Source organism: Ostrinia furnacalis, unplaced genomic scaffold (genome assembly GCF_004193835.3).
Source record: "Ostrinia furnacalis isolate ACB-3 unplaced genomic scaffold, ASM419383v2 OfSCF0639, whole genome shotgun sequence".
In the NCBI taxonomy this organism is placed as follows: Eukaryota; Metazoa; Arthropoda; class Insecta; order Lepidoptera; family Crambidae; genus Ostrinia; species Ostrinia furnacalis.
The window spans coordinates 176,037-203,600 of NW_021130878.1; the positions used below are offsets into that span (position 1 = coordinate 176,037).

Here is a 27,564-nt window from a genome sequence, read left to right on the forward strand (position 1 = left end):
ACCCTACAAAAGACCAACTTCAGCGGCCGTCTCTTGGCTTAAAGCCACCTTAGCTACCTGCAGCTACATTTACAACACGATCGGAAGAAGAGAGAAATTGTGAGAACACATTTTTTGTTCTTGCCAATGTAATTTTCTCATTACATTAGCTTCAAAATGTATTTTAATAGAGAGAAAATATACCTACAATTTGTCTAAATTAAGACAAGAAAAACAAAAGAACTAAGGAGATGAGTAAGTACAAAACCTTTTACTATAGAATCACCTTGCAACTTGAGTAATCAATAGTTTCTATTGCAAGTGCATAAAAAATCACATATAAAATACTTTGTTAATAGGTAATTGCAGTTGAGAAGCTATACTACATATTTTCCCTAATGCCTCTGTGGTATTTCCCTGAGTAAAATCTAAATTTTTCTGTTTTTCTTATTGGCTTATTTTTTGTTTCCACTAGAATAAGATTTCACTGTCGGAAAATAAATATGATTCCGTCATGAGCGGTTGTTATAAACCCACTCGAATATCTGCTTTGTAAATAAGTATGTACCTAACAATAATCATACTGTCCTTTTAAACCACAGCATCTCTTACGATTCCCTGTTACAAACCACAATCTGTGTTACTTAAAAGCGCCATTTTGCAATTCACAGTAAATCTTGACTTTAATATTTAAAAAGTAATTCGCAAATGCTCCTCTGTAGTCCGTTAACCGCTTAGATTGTCTGTTTACTCGTTGTTTATTAACTTAACGAGCTTAACTCCACTTAAATGTTCTTTGGTAAGTTAGCCATTAAGATAAATGTATGATATAAACGTCCAGTTAAACTGCGTTAAAATGCTGGCTATCAAATGTTTAAAACAGTTCGAAGAATTTATACACAAATAGTCTTGAAGCGTTCGTTAGTATAGCAAATCGAATACTAGCCCAATGGACTGTGATTTTTTATCCACTAAAGGTCACATGCTGATATTTTTTACCTAAAGGCACATATCAGTCGAAATACTATGATCTACGATATACCTATTCAGCTTTTACCGAACACATCAGAAAGGAAGAATTTTAAGTCCGTAAACTTGGAATGCCTATGTTTCCTTTAATCAGTGGTTCAATGTTTATGCTGAGAGAGTTAATTGTTATTTAATTATTCTCGTAACCCAATTATCTATCGAATTCTCTTCCAGGCGTTCCTAAGCTGTTAACCTTTGAATACTGCCTCGGTTAAATGTTTAAATCGTTCTTTGCTTGCAAATCCAATGAGTCGGCGGCGACGGGCCCAATCGCTAAGATGAGTTCCGAGTAGTGTTAAATTGTCACTCTGTTTGAAGATGTCCCTATTTCAAGTGTCCCAGTTGATCACTGAAGGAACGCTACACGTTTGTACGAACTACCCCTTAGTTTAGTCGGACGTAGGGTGAAGAAGACTTATAAAAGCTTATTAATTGGATTTTATATTTATATTTGGCAAAAATAACCTAACGGTATCAGCATCGGACCGCGTCGAGATTCGAGGAAAGCTATTTCGATCTCCGTAGGCGGCTGGACAGTTCCACGAATCCTAAAACTAGCTAATACTCGTATTTAGCTTACTTATAGGGCTTCACAGATACCAATAAAAGGTTTGCTTTTGAACACGTTTACCTCAAAACATTTTTGTGATATTTTGTATGTAATATTGTTCCTTAATTGCTGTTGTACATTTTTTAAATTACAGAACCTACACAAGTGAATCTAATTATGCAGTGTCCCGTTGCTTAGTCCCGATTTAAGATCTGACCTGGCAACACTACCTCCGAGCAACTTTAAATGGATTATCGAGGCGTCGGAACCGCTCGCGGTCGCTTCCCAAAGAGATTATGATTATACAATTTGCACGTTGAGTTAATCAAGAAATATTGTTTGATTACATTGCTTGCTTAGGTCAAAGGTCAAACAGTTGTCTGAATGACATTGACAAAACAATAAACATTGTTTTTAACGATCATACCCCAGATTTCTTTCTGCCACAATAATGCGTAAGCACCGAGGGAATAGTAAAAAAAACAAAGCGAAGCTTTTAACTAAATAGACTGTGTTACATACAAATAAACATACCTAAATACACAAATTAGTCATCATCATTTTGGTATAGATTCTCACGAAATCTGTATGGTGTTTTTCTGATGTTAAAAAACATTCAACGTTACATTATGTTTCGCAAAACTTAAAATAGCCCTTTGACAAAGTAAAACATATTTTTCTCTACATCACAGAAAATTACAATAACAATCAAATCAAAAGCTTTATTAGTAGGTATGTAGTAGGCCCTTATAAGGCCACTTATTTAGGTGCCTATCTCAGAATCCAATGTGAATAAAATTAAAAATTCATAAAATTCATTTATTTTTGCAACTAGGCTTTTAAAAAGCACTTTTACACGTCCCAATATTAACCCTACTTCAACACATAAACACGTCCCAAATATAATTGTAGTTTGTCCGAGGCTTCCGGCGACTGGGACCGCAATTAACTAGGACTGCGGTCCCAGTCGCCGGATCCATAAAAAAATAATAATTTTCTTCCGGCGACTGGGACCACTCATAGATAACTTAAAATAAAATATTATTCAATCTAAAATTGGTACAGTACTAAAATCCATGAGTGGTCCCAGTCGCCGGAAGAAAATTATTTAATTTTTACGCATCCGGCGACTGGGACCGCGGTCCCAGTTAATTGCGGTCCCAGTTGACGGAATCCTCGTTTGTCCTACTACAGTAAATGACCAAGCAGTCTCATAGCTCTAGTTAGTTGAATACCACCAAATAAGTAGGTACAGTCAGCGTCAAATAGTTCGTGACACCCAAAGTGGCCAAAAAGTGGATTTCACAACCTTGTTCTAATTGTAACAAAGATACGAGTATGTTGCGAACTTAGTATCGGTTTGGGTGTCACGAACTTTTTTGAAGCTAACGGTACCTACATTTACAAAAAACGCGATACTCTATCTACATACCTACATCTATGATCTATTCTGTGGAAGGGATGAATGAAGGAAGTCGCTTAACTCATACCCCATGCACGCTCACGGCTTCTGCCGCCCTTATCTTGTATTTTCTGCTCCCCAAATATTTAAAAACATATTTTATTGCGTCTTTGTATCGTCAGAATATATCTTCGTATTGTACTCTTAGATAACAATATAAACCAGACGGAAACGAATAGAAAAGATTATGAACAAAGCTTAACTTTAATAAATAAACTAAACTATAGTTGATATAGTTGGCAACATGTAATTTTTTGGCACAATATTTGCAATAATTATAAGCATTAAAAACAAAACAAAACCGTACGTAAACTATACTTTTTAAAATACGTAGGTTTTTTTGATATTCGTTACTCCGTGACTATGGCGCTTGCAATAGTGCCGAAATATCGGAACTCAAATTTAAGGTACATACATGGTAGCAATTCTGTCAGTAAGTAATAATAATTATGATAGAGACAATGAAAGTTTAAAACAATAAGTATATTTGTGCCAGTATTTTAATGCGCACCTTTTTCAAATCGAAATGTGAAAATGCGATGAACCATTTCACAAAATATAGCTCTGGGTGGATATGATTTATAGGTTGAGACATAAAAGAACGAACAATATTTTTAAATCAGTTTTCAGTGATTTCAGTGATTTTCAGGGAGAGCTATAAATGAATAAACATTGTTGGACTGATGAAATTGGCAATGAAATTTGTATAAAAAAACTTACTAAGTATAAATTATCCAATTACAACAATGGACAACGGAGTATCAACTTTTTCACTAAATTTTCCTCTATAGTCCGGGCTTAAAAATGCCCTCAAAGTTTCAAGTATCAAACTTTTGTAGCTACTGCGATACAAACTGCAAAGTTTGTGGAACTGGCTTGGGCCAGTCTTATGAATAAGGCCAGTTTAAAACCCGTCGTGGTTAAATTAGTGGACAGTACTGTAGGTTAGTACCGTTAACATGAGTACAATTTTAGTTGTGACGGAAGAAGAAGAAGTTTGGGCATAAATCCTATAGAATCATAAATTAAGTCATCAGAGAGAAAAGAGTATTTTAAGTGTGAAATGTACAGTTTGTACAGTTTTAAGAAATTTAATTATCCGGAAAAAAGCTGAAAGATTAATTTTTCTAAACCATTAAGAATTCTCAATAATGTCTCAGAATTTTGAAGACAAACCTCTTTTGACCACTATTTGGGCTTATTTTTTTTTTATTATATTATATTATAAAGAGCAATTTAATAGCTACAATATAGGTAAGGTAAGGTAAGATAGCCAGTTCCTCCGTGGTTGAGGATTCCGGTTGAAGCTCGCTTCCACCTTCGGCCTGATCGTCACTTACCATCAGGTGAGATACAGGCCAAGAGCTTCCTCGTTGTGGATAAAAAAAAATTAAACCCCATATACCTTACCTTAGTCGGCCGTTTGGTGTAGTGGTTCAGAACGGACTACTATGCCGAGAGGTCCCGGGTTGGATTCCCGGCCGGGCAGAAATTGAAATGATGAATTTTAATTTCTGTGACGGGTCTGGGTGTGACTATGTATAATATTTATGTATTTAAAAAAAAGTATATAAGTAGTATATCCGTTAAGCTAGCACCCATAACACAAGCATTAAGTTGCTTACTTTGGGGCTAGCTGGCGCTGTGTGAAATTGTCCAAAGATTTATTTATTTATTTATTTACCTACTTGTAGGTTGTACGGTTGTACCTACATACCAAATTAAATAAAGTTGTTAATATTTTGCGAGCCAATCCTTTCTGTCTGGACACGTAAATTTTATCTAAATTCATCATTATTCCACACATACGTTATTCTATATTACAATTTGTGCCGAAATTAATACAGCATGTCTAAAGTTGTAAGCTCATTGGAGTGTGGAACGCGTTTCACGGTCTTCGCGTTCACCACGCCTAGGGTTGCCACCTCTACAATTTGGCAACCAGGACAAGACACGTGAAAACCCCGGATTTTAGAGCCCAGAACCCGGACCTGTTAACAGGTTTTTTTTAACCTTAAAAAAACGGGACTATTCCCACCTATCGTTCCCACCACTGCAACTCCAGCCAGTATCTACAGCACTGTGTAGCCAGGATCTACAGCTTGACCGCCACAAAAACCCAACCAATGAAGGTTAAAACCCGGGGGAAAGTTAAACTGTCATTGGACCCGCAACGAAATTAATCAGAAGAACATAGGAGGAGTTCGAAATTAAGGTTCGACTTCATCCATTGCAAAGAGGATTATAGGTGACAAACAGAGGTTTAAACCTTTAAGAAAAGATTATGCACCACGGACAATGTTTTTTTTAAACTTAGTCGCGTCGCGCGGCATCGGCCTAGGACTAAAAATGTTGAACCCGGACTACAAACGAAACTAGGTAAAATCCGGGGAAACCCGGACGGGTGGCAGCCCTAGCAGTGCCGCGTTACCTTTTAACTAATGGCCCAGTTTTAACTAAAATCCTTCTGGGTCTGTGTTGTAGAATAAAAGCCGGATAAAGTGGTCCTTTACGTCTAATTAAGTAAAAACAATGTGTGAAACGTAAAATTTCTGTTAAGGTATAAATATAACTGAAATGTTAAGGCATATTTTCTAATTTGCAATTTCATAAGTCATTCATTCATCTCAGTCACTCAACCAGTTGGGTTTCATCATCATCATCATCTCAGCCATAGGACGTCCACTGCTGAACATAGGCCTCCCCTAATGCTTTCCACGTTGATCAATTGGTAGCGGCCTGCGTTCAGCGCTTCCCTGCTAACTTTACGATGTCGTCGGTCCACCTTGTAGGTGGACGTCCCACGCTGCGTTTTCCGGTACGCGGCCTCCATTCCAGAACCTTGCTGCCCCATCGGCCGTCAGTTCTGCCTACTATGTGCCCTGCCCATTGCCACTTCAGCTTGCTAATCCGTCGGGCTATGTCAGCGACTTTAGTTCGTTTACGGATTTTGGTTTAGAAAAAGATATTAGACAAGTTATTTTGGCTATGGCCTACAAAGTAATAAAATCAAGTTATTTGGCTTCGGCTTACAAAGTTATAAAGTTAGATTACAATAGTTTCAGACAAAATAAAATTAAAAACTATTCATTAGAATTTTTTACTTTATTCTTAGGTTACCTACTTTACAAGTTTTTCATCAAGCACATTTTAATAATTTCATTCATATCTTTTATAGTCTTATTTTAAGAGTAATATTTACTGAAGCTAAGTATTGCCTACAGCTCCACCCACGTATAATTCGATTTTTTTTGTAAATAGGCTTAAAAAAAGGCACTTTTACACGTCCCAGTATTAACCCTACCACTGCTTCAGGACAATAAATGGGCCAGTGCTGAGAAGAAGCAGCGCAAGAAACTCAGTCACTATTGTCAGCCTCTTTTTCAAAGGTTTACATGCTTTAAAATGTACAAAGTTATAAATATTTATGCGAGCTAGGCAGTAACGTATCCCAAACATTTTTATCTTTTAAATAATCATCGACTTTATAGTAGCCCTTTTTCATTAAGGTACTTTTAATATGTGCTTTGAATTTATGAATGGGTAGTTCTACAACAGTTTGTGGTAATTTATTAAAGAATTTAATACATTTTCCCATAAATGAATTACCAATCTTATGCAATCTGAAATTTGGAACGGCAAGTTTATTTTTGTTTCTTGTATTAAAGTTATGCAAATCGCTCTTTTTCGTGAATTGCTCTATATTTTTGCAGACATATAAAAGGTTTTCATAAATGAACTGTGAAGCTACTGTCAGTATGTTTATTTCCTTAAAAAAATCTTTCAAGGAAAATCGGGGTCCAAGGTTATAAATGGCCCGCACTGCTCTCTTCTGCAGAACAAACACAGTTTCAATGTCCACGGCTGAGCCCCACAAAAATAATAACAATTTCTTTGGAAAGAAAGAAATTAAGTAGCAAAACCTCATTTATTCTTCTCTCTCTTATCAAATACCTTGTAATACCCGTAGATATAACATTTAGGGTGGGTTGCACCATCTTACTTTAACTTTGACAAACGCCAAAAATCTGTCAAACTCCATACAAAAAGCACCGGTTATCGTCATAGTTACCGTTAAAGTTAGGTGGTGCAACTCAGCCTTAGATAACAAATTAGTTTTCTTATATTATATGTATTACCAAACTACCTTTGCTCGTAATTTGTGTTCGCTTAGATTTTGGAATGTCTGCTTACGACTGACGAGACATATTACTCCCATCACAAAATTATTGATTGATGATTTTAATTAAGGTGCCTAAGTATAAAATTAAACAATTCAGAGCTTTAATCTATGTTAAATCAGTTTCAAGCATCTGAATTGAGTTTTAAGTGTTTTATCCTATGAGCCTTATCTGACATAATTTTAATTGCGCTATCTTGAAAGGTTTTCTTTTAAAAAGACATTGCTTGTTGTTGTTGGATCACCACAATAAGGCTGGGTTGCACTATCTTACTTTAACTTTGACAAACGTCAACCATCTGTCAAACTCCATACAAAAAACACCGGTTATCGTTAAAGTTACGGTCAAAGTTAGGTAGTGCAACTCAGCCTTATTGTAGCTTGCCGATAACCTGTGTCATTTATCTACTGCTAGATATCTCCAGCCACGACCTGTGACAAGCTTCCTTTGATTTCCAATTAAAAATCCTTCTATAGTTTAAATTACTTCTATCTATGTATTTTGCTCAAAAGTTTTTAGCTTGACCCTTTGCTTAACAATGTTGACAAAAACCTATCAAGTGTTGATAGCAGAACGGTGAAGGGGTCGGAGTGGCCGACTCGAGATCCGAGGAACGCGGGTACGAATCCCACCGCCGCTCGACTATTGTGGTGAGCCCACTCGTAACACAAGCTTATTTAGCTTAAAACGAGAGGCTAACGGGACTATTAGTAATTTGGGCAATACAAATTGCTATTAATCTTTCATAAAAAAAATAATACCTGTATCTTACCGTTAGATATCTCCAACCACGACCTGTGACAAGCTTCCTTCGATTTCCAATTAAAAAGCCTTCTGTAGTCTAAATTACTTTTATCTAATTATGCTCAAAAGTTTTTAGCTTGACCCTTTGTCTAACAATGTTGACAAAAACCTATCAAGTGTCACGTTGACACTGTCAACTTTGGGGTTAGACCGTTAGTGCAAAATTAATAAAGCTTATTGGATTGTAGGGGCGTGTATTTTGCGGTCACGCCGCCGTCAACTAATTCCGACCCGGGATAACTGGAGGCATATTTATGAACCCGTGTCAAATCCCTGGAAATGTTGATAGAGCTGAAGTTCGGTTGGCAACGCTACTTTTTAGATAGACTAGATTTTAGGGTGCTTACTATTAGAGGCCGGTAGAGCTGGATACATAACTTTCACATAATATTACCTCATTTTAAATACAATCATCACTTAGCACAAAGCGCACTTAGTGCGGAGTCATCCGCGCGCGTTTCTGGCGTTTCTAGTGTGACATTACGTCAATATCTCATTTAATTTCTCCTAACAAATGACTCTGAAAGATTATTTGACTTTATTTGGCTGATTATTGTTGTTATATTTTTAAGAGATTTGTATGATACAATAAACAGGACGTTTTATAATGATTTATACATGAAATGCAAGAATCGAAACCGCGGGCTCGGTAAAGAGATAAGCATGAAAGATTTATGGAAAATCCGAAAATTTACGAGTGACAATTACAGGCCCCCAAACAGCTAAAGGTGAGTATAGACTATAGCATTTACTTGTAACAGAACAACGAGCTTACGTACCAAACGTCGTACATTTTACCTGTATTGTCCCATTCGCAAAAACGTTGATTACATAGAAATTCTCTAGTGCATACTCTCCTAACATTCGTGACGCCTGAGCGTAGAGATTTCGAAATTTAAACTGTCGCTTATGTTACTTATGTATCAATCCCTAATTTTCAAATAATCCGGTAACACATAGCAGGCATTTTGTTTTCATAGGGCTCACTTAAAATTAGGAAAACGGGCATTAGTCTTATTGCTAACTAGCGGCCGCCGCTATATGGGTGGAGTTTCGTAAAATCCTTTCTTAGCGGATGCCTACGTCATAACATCTTCCTGCATGCCAAATTTCAGCGCAATCCGTCCAGTGGTTTGGGTTGTGCGTTGATAGATCACTATGTCAGTCAGTCAGTCAGTCAGTCACCTTTATATAATTATTTAGATAGGCCAAGCTTTAATGAACAGTTTGCATTGGTCTTGATTTATAGCATTATACCGACTAAAGTAGGCGTGGTATCATCGCTCACGCTACTCGGTTATTATTTTTAATCTATGCGCTCTTGTGGGTGCAGTGCTTTGGTATATTGCATGAAAGATTATACGGCTACACTATAGACACGTATTTTATGATACTTAGAAATAGTAGAACTTCGTTTGTGAAGTCATAAATAAAATTGAGTAGCATCACTTAGCCCAAAAGTTAGCTTGTTCACAATTTAAATATGTTTATTTAAAAACATGTAGGTATTTCGCGGTACGGTCAATATCGAATATTCATTTAAATTGTTTGTTAATGACAGTAATAACAAAAACAATTAATGTTCTCTATAAATCTATTCTATGCGATTAAAATGTTACGTATTAGGCTCAAAAACCGAGTAAATAATAAGAGTTATGCCCGTTTTCACCATCAATCCCTTAAGCGTTTGCTAACTAAATATCACTTTGGTTAAACGATAGCCTAAACTGCCCACTAACCTAAGTTCGTTTTCACCATGCTATAGTAAACCTAAGTAGGGACTCTTTTGTCAGGTGGCGTTTCTTCGTGCGCCTAGTGACGTTTGAAAAACCGGTACTTTCCGATAAAATATTTTATTGGGAATATCTTACGTATTTCACAGAAACAAATGAAATAAAAGTAAAACTAAGAAATATTTGACCAAAACTAATGTCTTTTTATATTTTTGAGTTATTATCAAAGACAAAAAAGATATTTGAGCTATTATGTAATCTGTGGTTTGGGTGCATAATGTAATTCCTTTGCCTTAAAAAAAGTAAATGTCAAGATGACTGCTGTACCACAATAAATGAAAATAAAAATGTACTGATTTTGATAGATATTTTGTTGAGTTCTGTGTGTAGTTTTGTGCGATTTAACGATACAAACGACAATGGAAAAAAGAAATGAAGCAAAATTTTTCCCTCAAGGAAAAAGATAAATCCCAACTATAATATTATAAATGCGAAAGTAACTCTGTCTGTCTGTCTGTCTGTCTGTCTGTTACGCTTTCCCGCTTAAACCTCGCAACCGATTTTGATGAAATTTGGCATAGAGATAGTTTGAGTCCCGGGAAAGAACATAGGATAGTCAATGACATATCATAATAGACATGTTATACGCCTACAATAATGGATTAAAAAATGGCGCAAGTCGTCTTTTATTTGATAGCTACTTTTTATGACAGCTAAAGATATTTGGCAGAAAAGAGGAGAACAGGGTAGAGTGACCCTAGGATTGTAAAAATAATAAAACCAAATGGTAGGAATAAACTAAAAATTTATTTTTGAACCATAAAATAAATAGTCAAACTACACAACATACCCCAATATAAGCACAAAATGAACAAAAAGGCAACTTTTTTGTATATTTTTTCTGGGCAATCATCCCAAATAAAATAAAATAAAATTTAAGTTTTACGATTAACGTGCGTTACGTTAAACTACACTCGACATCAAATAAATCGACCCTCCCGCGACAAGCACTTTAACCCTTATTCAAATAAAGGTAGATATATTACCACTTCGTTTACTTTTAAAAAAGGATCCTAATTTTCGATATGGTAATACTTAAAGATATTGTGGTCACTTATTTATATTTTTAAATATATTTTTTTACGTATCTATGCCATCTTTCAACTTTTCAACGTCATTTGTCACTGTCAGGTAATGTCAAAGTCAACCAAACGGTTTTGGTGTGAAAAATTTCAAGTTTTTAGCGCGCGTATTTGGTATTTTTTAAACTTTGTTCAACGAAAATTCTGATAAGTGTTTTTTCGATTCAAAATCCTAAACTATAACATTTATTGTATAGTCTCACTTATAGGCAGCGTCTGCAATTGATTTATTCATATAGTTTAGACAGTTTAAAGAAGTGGTAAATAGTTTACCACTGTCCGATCCCGTCTTGACAAAAGTTTGATGATAATAAAAATAACTGTTGTTTTTTGTATGTGCACAAATAAAACTGAATAAATATTTGGAGAAATTTTAAGTTATTTTGATAACTGTTTACGTAACGTTTTGACATTACGTAATTAGTGAATTTATTGTTAGTTTCAGACTCAAGGTAAGCATAATAATTGTAAGCATAATGACCAATATTAATTAATATTATTTTTATAAAAACAATATTATTTCATTCCCATAATATTTAATAAAATATAGGTAGAACCAAGAGGAAGTCACTAGTCAAGAACCAATAATAAACCAAAACGGACAATGGTAACTATTTTACCACCAACATTGTATAATTTGTAGTCATGAATGGATAATGGTAAATTATTTACCACCCAAAAAACTACCCCTTCCCCTATTTTTTAATAAATTTTGATCAAAAATATGAAATAAGTGACCCACAATTACCCAAAATCCACTTCAACTTTGTAAAAAAAATGCATACCAGCTCGCATTTGAATAAGGGTTAAAACGTATGCAAACTATACTTATATACTTCCCATAAATGTTGGCACCATTTGAATGCCTAGTTCTAAAGTTCATTTCATTAAAGGAAAGGTTTTTACCCCAAAAATGTGTCTTTAGAAGGATCCAGTCACTTGTTAAAAAAATAGGTAGTTAGGCTTGAGCCAACATTTATGGTTATAATACTGTTAAGTTGGGATTAATCGCTATCCATCTGTTAAAGAGGACACGCGAGATCATTATTTGGTTTTGTAACCATAAAAATTGGTCTTATTGATCCCAGAGGTGAGCCCGAAGTGAGGTCTTTTTTCAAGTCACATTTATTGTATATGTTAATCGTTTATAAAGAAATTAAATGTGTTTTTTATGGATATTTATTGGGCTTTCAAATAACACCAATATTTTTGGGGCACCATGATTGTGTCAGCAGAAACGAGTTTTCCTGTAAAACGTATGTGGGTGAATCTATAAAATGTGATGCATGTATTAACAGTCTGCTTTTGAAAAGGGATCCCTTTTTATGTATTGAGTATACTTATTTTATTTCGTAAAAGGAATAAGTTATACCGAATAAAATTTTTCTCATAAAAATGTTTAGGCTGTAGGCCGTGCCAAATAAATATACATACATATACCTACTCGAAAAACATAATCCTCCTTCTGGCGCAGTCGGGTGAAAAAGAATAAGTAAAGTTTATTTGAGGGTGGGTCATCACATAAATTAAAAGGGATATATTATTATACTTCCCCGACCTCAATGAGATTGAAATTATAAAGACATTTTTATTTTTTCTCATAAAAAAAAATTAAAAATGATCGATTACAAAATAAGACAAAAAAGGAATAAGTTAAGTTTATTAGATATAAAATTAACTTATTCCTATTTTTATAAGTTAAGTTTATTTGAGGGAATAAATATGTTATATTCCCTCAAATAAACTTAACTTATTCCTCTTTTGTCTTTTGTAATCGTTCATTTTTAAATTTGAATCATTTTTATGAGCAAAATGTATACGGACATTGGTGAATTTTTGTACAATAGCGCGTATGAGGTGTAGCCTGTGATTATAAATTGGATATTGCTCGAGGGAATGATAATGTAAAGATGAAAACACGTCATTACGATTTAGAAATGACTTTAAAATTCGATACTTTATAATTTCAATCTCTTTGGGGTCAGGAAGTATAATATGGCCCTTTTCATTTATGTGATTTTTAATTATAACTTCTGACTGTAAACAAATTTTGAAAACATCCTCACTTGGAAAACATAGTCCGCCCATATCTTTCAAAATAATTAATTTATGAAACCACTGTTTTGTGTCTGAAAGCAGACTGTTAATACATTCATCACATTTTATAGACTCAACTAGTTTTCTGGATACCCACCCGGAAATGTAACCAACGATCTGTTCTACGGTGTTTTTTACACTTTCAGCATTTAACATAGTTGAAAGCACCTCAACATTTTCGTATACTTTCAAAACGTCATCAGTTTCATTTCCGATATTATTTTGTATTTCAAATGAGTCTTCTTCGTTTGATCTTATTACCGTAGCATTAATTTTTTCAATTGCGGACGAACACGTCAGCACAGGAATATCTTCCAGTGGTACGCAATTTCCTAAAAACGAGGACCTCATTTCCAAGTGGTTATAGACTTTTTTGAAAATTCCTTTTAATTGAATTGCATTTGGGTTATTGTTATAACCTCCATGTCGCCTGATGGCACCGAACAACATTTCTATGTGATCTTGAGATAGTCTGTAAGTCGCAATATATTGTAAGCGTTGGCCTTCTACTAAAGTGGAGTATAAATGTTTCAAACTTTCTATGCATACTAGAAAGCCCAAAAAGCCTGTTTTGTTTTTAGTCTGAACGATTTTTTTCTGTATGATTTTCATATGGATTTGCCTACGATTAATACGCCTGTATTTAATCCATATTTTTAGTCCTAGTATATATTGTTTGGCCTTTTCAAGGTATGCAAAAATTTCATCAGCATTATTTATCGAAATTGGTTTCTTCAGGCCATATAAACAGGAAGATCTTGTGTTGAAGATATCAAATAAATTGTTGAATATAGTTATAAACTCTATCGTAGCTTCCGTGTTTACAAAAAGAGAAGACGTCAATATTTCAGTGCATATTTTCAACGCATTCGCCACACTCATGCTCATTATTTGGGTTGCTAATTTTACTTTCATTATTTCATTTCTGAAATGAATGTGGCGCCGAGTAATTTTGTTAGCAAAATTCAGTCCTATGTTACTTTGGAGTTTAACTAAATTAATAAGCAACTGCCAACGTATCTTTTTACCATTGGTGTCGTATAGAAGTCTTTTCGCTTCGAACGTATTACGTACTAGTTTAATCATGTGGCAAGCGTCAAGCATGATTGCTACTTGCATATCACATTCGGGGTGTTTAAAAGTTGTTTTAAGATTTGCCGGATTGTTTAAATTGCAACCTAATAAATTGGCCGCGCTTATATTTGACGAACACCCATCAAACGTGATAGCAACAATGTCTACCCCGACTTTGTAGCATTCACTCAAACATGTTTTCAATAAACTTGACCGAGTTTCAGCTGACAATCCATTTACGAGAAAATATGCCACAGGAATTTTCCAGCTTTCGTTTAAACAGACCAAGGTAAACATATAAGCTTGAGTCGCTATATCACATGATTTAGCAGGACCCGCGCCAAAATCTACAATGCCTGCAGTTTTCTTTCCATTCCAGGTAGTTTGGTGCCGAAGAGCCATCTCGTCAGCAACTAACGTGCACAATATACGTTGCCCGCTAATTTTATGTTTTTTCTCTAGAACTTTCAAAGCATCTTTGTTAAAACCGGGATCCCCAGAACTATTCTGATACCATTTACCTATGACACGAGGATGCGGCAAACAATCTTTAAACATTTTCCTAACATACTGATAAGCGGCTACAGAATAGTAATGTAAGGTGACTGCAAATTTTCGTAACGCTGGCGTATATTTTTGCCGAGAGTTTTTGGACTTTGTTTTCTGTACCAGTCTATTAGCAAAATCTACAGCTTCAGCTTTAAGATTCAGTTCCCTAATCTGATCTATTGAGAAATATTTTTTCTTTTTGAGCTCTGACACAATTTGCTTCATATTGTTACACTTCTTTTCGAGTCTTTTATTTTTCCTAGTCAAGTTGTAATTTTTTAACTGAAGCCGGCGTTTCTCTAGATACAATTTTCTAAGTTCTGTTTTCAAAAATGCTTTTCGAGGTGAATCAAAAATTGAATCTTCGTCAGACACATTAACTCCTTTCAAACTTGATGGTGATGGTGTTCTAGAATTCTGTTCTTCTTTCTGTAACAAAAAAATAAATAAATAAAAGCAAAATGCTTTATTTATTGAAAACTAGCTGACCCGGCGAACTTTGTTCCGCCTTAATGGCAATAAATAAGCAGACTTTTTTTATTTCGAACGGGATAAAAAGTAGCCTATGTCCTTCTACTGGCTCTAAACTACCTCCCTGACAATTTTCAGCTAAATCGGTTCAGCCGTTCTTGAGTTATAAGTGGTGTAACTAACACGACTTTCTTTTATATATATAGATAATTGAAGTAATATTAATTTACCTTAATCACAGGAACTGCTGTTTTTTTCAGCCGTCGTATATTTTTCTTCGTAACATAAATGTCACTCGTCAAGAAATGCTCGGAGCATACTCTAGAATATGCTGAAGGTATCCAATCATCTTCACTTCTTTGAGTCCTAATTACTTTTAACCATTTTGCTTTCATTAACTCATCCTTAGGTAATCTAAAATAGAAAATAAATTTTGAAAGTAATGTTATTATAATATTATCTAATATAAGATAATAAGGTGGGTAGACATTTCTTGAAAAAAAAAAACGAGTATCGAATTGCTAGTATAAAATTCCGAGTTTTTTGTGATAGAGATTTTCCCCAACTTCCCCTGGCAGTGGCCACTAGATATTTGCGCGCATTTGTCACTTTCACTCTCACGTATTAAACATATTTACATCTCGCTCTTTAGGTCACATGTCAAATTCAATTGCCAAACCTTGTCAAATTGAATAAAAATTAAATAAATGTTTTACTAAAAAAAACTGTACTTACAAATGTAATGATACATTTTTCTTGTCTTTAATATTGGCCCTGTAATTTGTGCACCACCTAAATGCACAGGAAGGCATTTTTTTTTCAATAAATCAACCACACACCGATACGAGCGTTCGCGGCCATTCGTGGCCAGCGATCGTGCCCGACTAAATGCAAGAGGTACAATTGGATCTCATTTGCATTGCCATTCTTGAGCGGGTATAACGTATCTATACTATAAAAACATCTTAGAGGATAGTTTTTATCCCGGTTTTTGAAACAGGGACGCGCGCGATAAAGTTTTTCTGTGACAGACAAAATTCCACGCGGGCGAAGCCGCGGGCGGAAAGCTAGTTGGTTATAATTTTACTTGCCCACAAGGATACTGTACGAGCACGTCAGCATCGACCGCGACCTACGTGCTAGCCGACTGGCCCATGAACCCTCAACGTGCACCGTAGGCACTCTACACCGACGGCACATTGGACTGGACACATTGAATTGTGTAAATCTTGTATAGTAGCAATAGCATAACAGTAATAAACCAGATATCAACCGTCCGCGTTGTGTTTCATTTACCCCCACTGAGGCCGAGAAAGCCTTAGTGCAGCCCTCCTTCCTATCAAATCTTTATTATATCTAATTATATTAGGTATTGTTAGGGCTCTAGGGACTATAAACGAAACCAGAAATATAGCTTGGTTATGAGAAGTTATGAGTGACCAATACCTACTATCTATACCGTATGTAATCCTGTCTCACTCTATAATATTATTACCTATGTGGCCGCCTGAATAAACTTGAGTGAAAAAGTGTTTCCACTGTCTAAATTGCATAAAAAGCTTCAAAAAATTATTAAATTCAGTTTCCATTTTGCCGAATAGGCGTGATTGACAATATAACTGTAACCTAACACTTAGGCGGCCGAAAATCGGGCCCCTGTTTTAAAGTGATCCCATAAGGCCTAAGTTGTCCCTTATGTGTTGGTGAAAACGAAATTCCTGTTAGGTATTACCTAATATTTCATAAAAGTCGCTTTTAAATTAGGGATTGATGGTGAAAACGGGCATTAGCATCTCTAATAGCTGGGTTGCATCATCTTACTTAACTTTAACAAACGTCAAAAGTCTGTCAAATTCCATACTAAACCATAAAAACTAAACATGGTTAAAATAAGATGGTACAAGACAACCCATCCTAAGTATTGTTGTGTTAATAGACCGTATCAGTCAATGGTCAATGGCTCTATAGACTCTACACAAACAAGGGCACCAAGTATTTATAGCTCCTAGTTACGTTACGGAGTAGGTATCAGGTGCGCAGCATAATTGGTGCAAGCACTGCTGATGCATGACAAAGGCGCTTCCTTCACGCCCCACTAAACCTTCTCTGTCGATGGCGAAACTAAACGCAGGTTTGTGATGAACATCTTAATACTAGTATGTGGCATAAGTCATATTCCTCTTAACTAGTCTAAATAAAGTCCCGGGGTCAGAAATTATGTTCCACGCATTTCTCTCTACACCGTCGTTAAAGCATTCATTGACTGGACTATATGGATTGTTTGATATTAATTGTTTTTGATGCGTCCCATCCGGTTTTTTTGCGTGTTTTCATAGTTATGTGTGAGCACATTAGGTACCTACACATAATCTAATCTTGTATCTTTGATAAGAGTGTTATCTCTATCTAAACAAAGATAAATTGGGTGTCTCCAGTGTTCCAGACTCTATAGCATTGCAAAGCGACATTGATGCGGTATTAGAATGGAGTGTTGTCAATCGTTTAGCATTTAATACTGACAAGTGTAAAGTAATAACTTTTTCACGTAAACGTTCTCCATTGAATAATAATTATTATTTAAATGACACTCCGTTGGAAAGAGTTAATGACATACGAGACCTAGGTTTAATGTTAGATTCTAAGTTGGACTTTCACAAACATGTGACAAAAATTTGTAAAATGACTAGTAAGATATTAGGGTTTGTTATAAGGACGTCTGCTCAATTCGACGATATTAGGGTAGCTAAGATATTGTATAGCGCATACGTCCGTAGCAAGCTTGAGTATGGTTCTATCATTTGGGATCCCTACGAGGATAAATATGCCTTGATGATAGAAAAAATTCAACGCAAGTTTGCTCGCTGGCTGTATAAAAAGAGATACGGATATTACCCTTACTTGTACCCGTCCTTGTTTGTCTCTGGCATGGTAGATTTGGAGACTCTAAAGTTTAGGAGGATAATGTCCAGTATAGTCTACTATCTGTCGATTATACACGGTAAAATTGAAAGTCCCCAGATAGTAGCAAAAGTAGGCTTATTAGTGCCCACGCGAATACCACGGGATGAAACCGGGATTATTGAACCGCGTCGCCGCCCTAGGCTGCTACAACGGCCGGTCACGCGCACCACTCGCGCAGCGAACGCGCCTTCTACCCGCGCACTATGTTTAATCGGGGACTTGGTTGCTCAGCACGACGATATCGATATATTTGCCGACCGCTTGGGTACAATTTAGTATTAATTTATCGACTTTTGTGTAATTAATAACTATAATATGGACATTAATACTAATATCTGGACATAATAATATTTAATACTTATTCTTATTATGTAGGTAATATGACATTCTAAGACAATTATTTATGTATTTAATTTTTGATTTTATTTGACTGATTTGTTATCGTTTTACTTGACAATTGTACACAATATTGACATTTTTAATTGATATTATTTGCACGATTGTACCTATAACTTGTTGGCGCGTTGGATTTTCTGTAAGCCTTCAAGCAGCCTTCTAGAATAAATAAATAAAAGAATATAATAATAAGTATATTTTTTATAAAACCTACATCGTCAGCATGTTGCCTTAAGAGCTACATTTGTTTCTTAATAAATTTTCTCACTGAAATATTAAAACAGGAATTTCAAATTGTGATCTCACCTCGAATATCTTCACAACTATTACTTATAACTAATTTTGTTTATCAGAAGAAAGAAGGGAACGGAAACAAAATCGTCATTGTCGCTTGATGTAAGAACCACCTTAAAATCCTCCAAACAGTGTATTCCGTTAAAATTCAACGATCATTGTCAGTTTCAGTCTGGTTTCAGGTCTTCATGGCGATGGATATTTAGTTAGCGGTCAACATTCAGAAGACAGGCGCGCCTAATTGGTGCGGTAGACGTATGGACTCATGCATGACAAAGGATTGCTGGCGCGCTCTTAATTGAGCCTTTTCTCATTGAAACACTGCAGTTTTGGGAACATCTCGCTCTGAATCAACATAGAGTGTTTGACACCATTTACGCATTAGTTACGTCATTCTGGTCTTAAAAAGTCAATCGTTATTTTCGTATTTTAGTTGTTTTGAAATTTACCAAAAATGTTGTCAATCGAGTCGGTAAATTATTCGTACTAATTTCAAGCTTTTGACAAACACTGTAACATGTAGGATAAGTAAAAATAAAATACGTTTTAATCTCAAAGCACGTTTGATTTTACCACTTTTATCGATGCATATCCGAAGAACGTTCTTTCAAATACTCTTATCGCTCAAACAGTTCTAAAAAGCTTCTAAAACATGTCCCCAATCTACAATACAGTGTGAGTCACGTTAAAGTGTACATATGAAAATTTTTTATCGACAAAAAAGAGGTCAAAATTTTTTTGAGATTTTTTTTAAATTTTTTATAGAATTTTTTTTCTTCCAATTACTTATTGTAAAGAAAACGTAATAACTTTTAAACTAAGCGGTATATCCTGATAAAACAAAAACAGTAATAATGCTAAGTAACAGGCGATACTAAAAAAACACATAAAATACACAAAAAAGGCCAACAAATAATAAAAAATGATACTTTTTTGATAAGTTTCTCCAAAAAATGCCCGTATAACCGGTGGTTTTTATTATTTTTTATTGTTTTCTACCGTATTATCTTTGTAAAACCAAAAATCACATGTCTCTATCCCTATCACAACATTTGCTATGATCGTTTGAACAAAGGCCTGCCACAACATTATTCTCCGCTACTTACAGGTAGAGNAATATTTCCTCAATTTACAAATGACTAATGCCCAAAATCTAACAAACGCGTCGCTAACAGGTGAGTTAGTAAGATTTGATAAAAATTAAGCTCTGAACACAATTGGGTGTGATTACATCAGTTTAAATTGAAAAAATGCTGACTATCCGTTACTTTTGTTCATGGTTTCTTATGTTTCTTTCTTACATAGTGTAAATAAGTGTAATTTCTAAATAAAATTTTATATACCTGAAACCCGTGATAAAGATATTTTGTGACAGATAATTCCACGTGAGCTGTGTCTAAACTTAGGCTGAGTTGCACCACCTAACTTTGACCGTAACTTTAACGATAACCGGTTAAAGTTAAAGTAAGATGGAGCAACCCAGCCTTAGTGTTGTCACTTGTTATATTTAAGTCTAGATATCTATAATATATAAAGCTCGATTCCTACTCACTGACTGACTGACTGACTGACTGATCAGGGGTATTTTTGGGGTATTTAGAGGGGAGAGGGGTAAAATTGTTAGTGTTTGTTTTTTACTAGATTTTTTGACACCCAGGTTTTTTACATTTTTTGAACCAAAAAACAAAATGGCGGCACTTTTTGAAACACAAACTTTTCTGTCTTTGGTCCTGAATTTTTTCCTTTTTGGTTGTTTGTTGGGGTTGCCAAGGTGTGTTCAAAAATGTGAGAAAAAAACGGAAAAACAAAATGGCCGCGCCGCCATCTTGGATTGAAAATGCGATTTCGGGGTGTTTTTAGGGAGGTGTCACTCCGAGATGCGCAATTGTTTTTGAAAATTTCTTTTGGGTATTTGTGACATGTATAGTCTTCTTAAGAGCCACATTTACAGATTATCAAAAAACAAGATGGCGGCCGAGCCGTCGGCCATTTTGTTGCGATCAAAAAATTCCCAAACTTTGGTAGCAATTTTCCGGTAGATGGCGACGCCGGAGTGGGGTACAATGTTCCGGGTGATTGTTGGTCTGTTATTCGAGTGTTGCCATGAATCGGAAAAAACTACCATTTTGGAAGAAAATTTTCCACCACGGCCCCGGACAGTAGAAAATGGAAATTTTCAGAAATTCCAAAAACTCGGTATGCAGTTTGGTGACGTTTGGGGACCCGAATGACATTTTACCATTTTTATGAAAAAAGTCTGGCAACACTGAAAGTTATGGGGAAAAGTTTTTTTTGCGACATGGGTGTCTTTAAAGTTAGTGACAGGCAGAAAGAATTATGGCAGAAAAAAAATAAAAATGACGTTTGGTCGCATATACGACCCAGATTATGGGAAAAATCCGAAATGTCAAAAAATCAAGATGGCGGCGGCGTGGGCGGCCATTTTGTAAAAAGTTGAAAATTTCGAAATTTTGGAATTCATTTTTCGAGTAGTTGGCAACACTTTGGAAAGTCGAGTTGTATGAGGCGATTGTGTGTCTTATTGAGAGGTTTCGCTTGGGTGAAGAAATTTCTCCAGTGTTGCCACACTTTGGGAGATTTGGTCCAAAAATGTCGAAAGTAGAAATAACGACTTCCGGTCAAAAATTTGGAGGACGCCTCCTGCAAAAGGGTCGTGCAAATGACATTTGACCATTTTCATCTCGATCACCTGGCAACACTGGAAGTTACGGGGAAAAGTATTTTTTGAGACATGGGTGTCTTTAAAGTTAAGGACGGACAGAAGGAGATATGGGAGGAAAAGTCTAAAAATGGGGTTTGGTCGGTTATACGATCCAGACTATGGGAAAAATCCGAAATGTCAGAAAATCAANAAGGTTATACGATAGAGAATAAAACAAAGTAATAAAAACCACCGGTTATAGGGGCATTTTTTGGAGAAATTTATCAAATAACCAAAAAAACACGTATTTTTAAGCAGATTTTTTTCAAAAAGTATCATTTTTTATTATTTGTTGGCCTTTTTTGTGTATTTTATGTATTTTTTTAGTATTGCCTGTTATTTAGCATTATTATTGTTTTTATTTTATCAAGATATACCGCTTAGTTTAAAAGTTATTACGTTTTCTTTACAATAAGTAATTGCAAGAAAAAAAAATCTACAAAAAATTAAAAAAAAAATCTTAAAAATTTTTTGACCTCTTTTTTGTCGATAAAAATAGGTCTAGTTTCATCTATTTTCATATGTACACTTTAACGTGACTCACACTGTATATCAGAAACTCCACGCACGTCCTGTGTACCTACCATGAGTTTACGTTAGGTGTGCTCGCTAGCGAAAACGTCAAAAATCTCTATGGAGATTTTGTTTCTTGAAAGTAGCCGCTAGGGGCGCTGCACAATATGTCATACAATTAATGTCATTTTTTTACGCAGTCACTAGCGAGCACACGTAACGTAAACTCATGGTACGCACACTGTTAAATTGTTAGATAGAAGATGTCAATTTAGCTGCGACCGCTGCCATAAATCATTTAGCCTCATTACCTATCTAAACCTCGGTAAATCATTTTGCTTCGACGCGAATTTTTAGGGTTAAAGCTAAAATAAATCAGGGTTATGCTGCGGTGATAAAACGTGTCACGTTTTGATGCATCCGTAACAAGTCAGAATGGGGCAACAATTTATTGTTGTAGGGACAAACGTTCAGCTCTATATTTACTAGCTGTAAACTGCGCTGCATCTATTTTAATATCTACTGTAAGTATTACTTTGTCTCAGTGAATAATTAATCTTTGTATCTATAACTTTTGATCACTAAGTTTAACCCAATTATAGCCTGTAATAATAATATGTAATTGATTAATGTTTTAAAAATATTACTGTAAAGTTTCGTCAAAATCCTTTCAGTTGGATGAAAAGCTAGGTGAAAAGGTAACAAATATCCATTCATCTTCACTAACTTTGACATTTAAAGTGGATTAGTAAAAATAGGACGTGACATCCATAAAGTATGTATATTCTATCAACATCCAACAAACGAATTTGAAAGACAAACTTGACTAAATATTTTGTTCAAAACAGGGCTAATTTGTACGGGACCCTAAGATAATTCGCTTGACGTACCCTTATCCTGATTTCCAGTCAGCCCGGAACCAGCTGATATATGGTTTCTGTAATGATTAAGCATTGAGCAATATAGCCTACGCCGCGGTTTTAGGGTTAAGCCATCCATCAACAGCTAAGTGATTGCCCAAGTCGTATTAGTGGCCACGATGTCGTAATCATTGATGTTTGTACCACTTGGACATAAGCTTAGGATCATAGTAAAAACAAACAGTACCTAAATATCTATTGAGGTGTGACAATAAACTCTATTTTCTTTTTTTTCTATTTCAGAGTACTATCACGCCCGTATTCACAAATAATACTATGAGATCTCACAGTGCGCGTGGACGCACAGGGTGACACACGAACCAATCACAGAGCTCTACCTATTCAAAGCTGTGCGCTCTATTCAAAGTTCAATTTGCTGCTTCACTTAAGCAAGCATCGTTTGTGAATACGGGCGTCAATTTGTCAAATACGTAGATATAGTTACAAACTTTAAACATTTATATGGCAAATAGTACATACTAGAGTGGTCTGCTTGCTTCGCTTTTCATTTTTGAGAATATCATGGGGTTTTCTTTTAAAAGTAATAAAGACATGCGGAAATTATTACCAATATCAACTTATATTATAATCTGAAAATGTCCCAAGGAGCTCAATTTCCTAGACATTTCCTGTTGTCTGTTTACGTAAGAATGTTAGCATACTTACGTTGGCACAACGTAGATACCTATTTACTGACAAAACCTAATAGGATCTATTTCTGCCTGCGACATAGTTTGCATTAGACATAATATTTGGCTATTGAATACAGAAAGAGTAAGAGTAGGTAAATATGTAAAGCGAGGGTAGACGGAGAGATGGCAAAAGGTAGTGGGTAATAGACTATTTAATTGTGACCGGTGATAGAAGCGACACTTGCTCTGATATACTGTGCTGTTTCAGTTTTTGCCTACTCGCAGTTCTTCATAATGCAAGAATGTGTTGTCTTACACTCACTCACGAGTCAATCACTCAAGCGAACCCAGAATTGGACTATGGCTTAAAAAGTAATTTACCGGGAAACTATACCTAAGTTACAAATCATCTAATTAGCAGCTTCAAGGTTCTATTCCCTAACATAACGGAGCAATTATCATGACATTGTTATCCTAGAATACGGTTTCGGTAAGACATAATTCGAATAAATTAAGGTAATTGATTACTCTACGAAACCAAACCATTAGTGGTAATGTTCTACTGACCCAAATAATACTTTGAAATTATTTGCGAAGTAAATTTAAATAGGCACAAAGGAAGGGGTAATCTTAGAGATTCGGAATCCACGTCTAAAGGATTTCAAGTTCTTTCATCCGATACAAAAAAATATTTTTCTTTTAAAAATTGAATGCCGAGGAACGGAACGGCGCAATTATTGAGAACAAGATATTTAGGGTGGAAATGAGCATGGAATTTGTGGCCATTTATTTATTCTATGATACTTTAATAAGGTCAAACTTATTTCGTTTTGAACTTTTCTTTCTTTTTTTTTCTTTTTTTTTTTTTTAAAAAAGATTATTAGTAATTTGTTATTACACAAATTACTAATACTCCCGTTAGCCCCTCGTACTAAGCTAAATATGCTTGTGTCACGAGTGAGCTCACCACAATAGTCGAGCGGCGGCGGGGATCGAACCCGCGTTCCCCGGATCACGAGTCGGCCAGTCCGACCCCTTCACCGTTCGGCTATCGTGGCTTTTGAACTCTGGTCCACTTTTGAAAAGCGCACAATAAATTGTTATTCATGAAATAGATTAGCAGCTAGGGACGTTTAATACGAAATAAAGTCCTCTAATCCTCTTTATAAGATGCTATAAATGTGAAAGGAAAGAAAGGTGTTGGCTAGTTCTAATGGATCTGACAGATGGATTTTAGTAAAAAAAATCGTTATATTAATCAGCAAGACCATTAAATCCACTCAAATCATAAATGACCTAATCTTTGACATGGTTTGAATCCGTGTCAAGCGACAACTTAACTCTTGATCAAGTCTGAAAGTAACTCATGTTTTCTAACTTTGCTCCAATATTTGTCAACGTTGGCTGTATTTGTTTCCACTTTTATCCATTTTGAGGGGAAAAAAGAGGTTTGTCGCGTATTACAGCGCTAACAGAGCAAAGTCGCGCAGAATCTTAATGCTACTATATTTTGGAAATTTCACTTTTTTAGATGTATTATGACGTCATTTCTTCCCAAAATACGACACTATTGGTTGGGGTTCACGGTTTATGATATTTATTTTTTAGAACAGAAATACACATAAGTTTCTATTAATAGCAACAACTATGACAGTTTTATACTTCAGTATCTTAATAGTTTTGGATCTGGCCAAAAATTCACATTGATAATGTTCCTGTAGCAAAATTAAATTGCATTTTTAAAACAATTGTAAATATGCAAATGAGTGTGACTGTGCAGTTCGCAGGCACTCCTGTTTTAAAAGCTTTTGTATCTCAATATATCTTTGTTATGGTGCGAATCGCTTGTTAACATTGTTTCACGTAAAAATGCAATTTTATCACAACCCTATGTAAAATAGACGTATAAGTATCGTGTTACAAAAAATTTTTTTTTTATCTTACGAAAAATCCCTGATAAAAATACTGTAATCAAGCATGTAGATGTCGTTCTAGTATCTATATTCTTTACATTTTCTTTCTTCTTTAATTTAACACAACAATCATCTTACGGGTAATAGTTATTTAACCTTTATAATACGGATTGATTCAGACCCAAAACGGCATTTCATTTCAAAACGCGCTTACCTACTTATTGGAATTTGGAAACTCAATTCCAAATAAATTGGCTGCAACGGAAGCTTTTACCGTGTGGATAATAATATCACTTCAATAAGCGCTTTGATAAATGAAGGGCCATGTTTTAGTGGGTAGGCATCTAAGCACATTATAGGCCATTTGAGCGGTTGACTCTACCCCTTGTTTGTGGTAATTGAATAACAGTATAGATGCAAAATTGTGTTTAGGTTAGAGTAAAGTTAATTAAGGCACACTTACCTCCGAAAATCTCTGCTCCAACACGCATAGATGACTGGGTTCATGGAAGAGTTGACCCAGCCCAGCCACGTGACCACAACGTTCACGATCTCCTCGTGGGCGATGCACGCCGAGCATATGCCCGACAGCAAGTTCACCACGAAGAACGGTAACCAACACACTATGAACACACCCATCACTATACCCAGCGTCTTTGCCGCTTTCTTCTCTTTCGCGAACTTCGCAAGCTTGCGCGACAACGAGAAGTTTTTTGGTAAATGTTTATTGTGCGTCACATTCGTGAGACGCGTGGAAGACCGCGACAGTCCATTATTCTGGAGAGCCGTCAGGGGCTCCTGATCAGCTTCCTCAGGTGTGCACACTCCGTGACACGCGTCACTTCTCTGCCTCACTGTCCCACCCCTATGAATACGCAACGTCAACTCTAATTCACCACTCGATTTCATCACTTGTTTAGTTCCTATCTTCAACGACCGCGTCTGTATCGTCGCCGCGCGGTAAATACGGTAGTACGTAAACACCATCACAAACAAAGGCAAATAAAACGATATTGTCGATGAGAATATTATGTACTCTAAGTTTTCCGTGAACGGACACTTGTAATCTGGCACTTCTTCTACACGCACTGCTCGCCACCACGCGATGGCGGGGAAGGATATGGCGCCAGAGCAAACCCACACAGCTGCAATGAGGAAAGCAGCTTTCCTTCCACTCATTCGCATCGGATATGTGATAGGGTCTGTGATAGCCCAATATCGATCTAATGAGATCACACACAGGTTGAGGATCGATGCTGTACTGAAGAGTACATCCAGCGATCGCCACACGTCACACCAGTCGACGCCGAAAAACCATGTGTGTTCCAGCACCTCGTACAGAGCTGAGAAAGGCATTACAACCAGTCCGACGAGGCAGTCCGCTACTGCTAGTGACGTCACGAAGTAGTTGGTGGAGGTGTGTAGGTACCTTTCCCTGACCACGGCTAAGATCACGAGCATGTTGCCGAACACTGTGGTCAGGGAGAAGAGAAGAAGGAACGTGACTAGTAATGCGCGATCTTGTAGGAGTTTGATGTATTCGTTCCAAAGCTCTACTGAGTCATCTGTGAGATTGTAGTTGGAGGTGTTATCGAACGTGACGTTGAACTCGATGACCGCATTGTAGGCCCCGGAGGGCTCCACCGTGTACTCAGGGCCTCGGTAGGATATGTCCAGTTGGCCTCTTGCCACCACTATATCCGGCCCGGTCGCGTTCATATTTTTCCGATGGCTATTTGCTCACTAGCGCCATGGTGAGTGTTTATGTTTTCCTTGTTTCGCCCGCAACCATTTGGAGATTACGTTCTTGGCAGGCATTGTATTCCCGTACTCCAATTTCTGGCACATGTTTCGTTGGCATATTTTTTCTGGTGCCCGCAGATATGCTTAGCCGCGTTCTGTAACAAAAATGGAAGTGTTTTAACACGTATTGTTTGCAAGACGTGAGGTTTTCTAAATGATTGTTTGTGAGCAAAACAAAAGATTATTATATTTTTTCCTCCCTGATTTTTCCGGTGAAAACGGAAAAATTCTTCGAAAATAAATTCTAATTAACGTAAACGTGTGTACACAAGCGTGTGCTTTTGACCAAAAAAACCTGAAAGTTAGAACTTAACACAAGGTAATATGTATAATGTAGTT

General features: G+C 36.0%; 1 protein-coding gene across 1 annotated transcript in view; it reads right to left on the reverse strand.

Annotated features, from left to right (window-relative positions):
- Dopr2 (dopamine receptor 2) overlaps nucleotides 1-27,312 on the reverse strand; it is a 48,626-nt gene extending 21,314 nt beyond the window's left edge. The window contains exon 1 of the mRNA XM_028323535.1: nucleotides 25,886-27,312. Within this exon, the coding sequence (XP_028179336.1) occupies nucleotides 25,886-27,141 (1,256 nt within the window). The 5' untranslated portion in view covers nucleotides 27,142-27,312. The remainder of the gene's footprint in view (nucleotides 1-25,885) is intronic.
- Nucleotides 27,313-27,564: the final 252 nt, after the last annotated feature.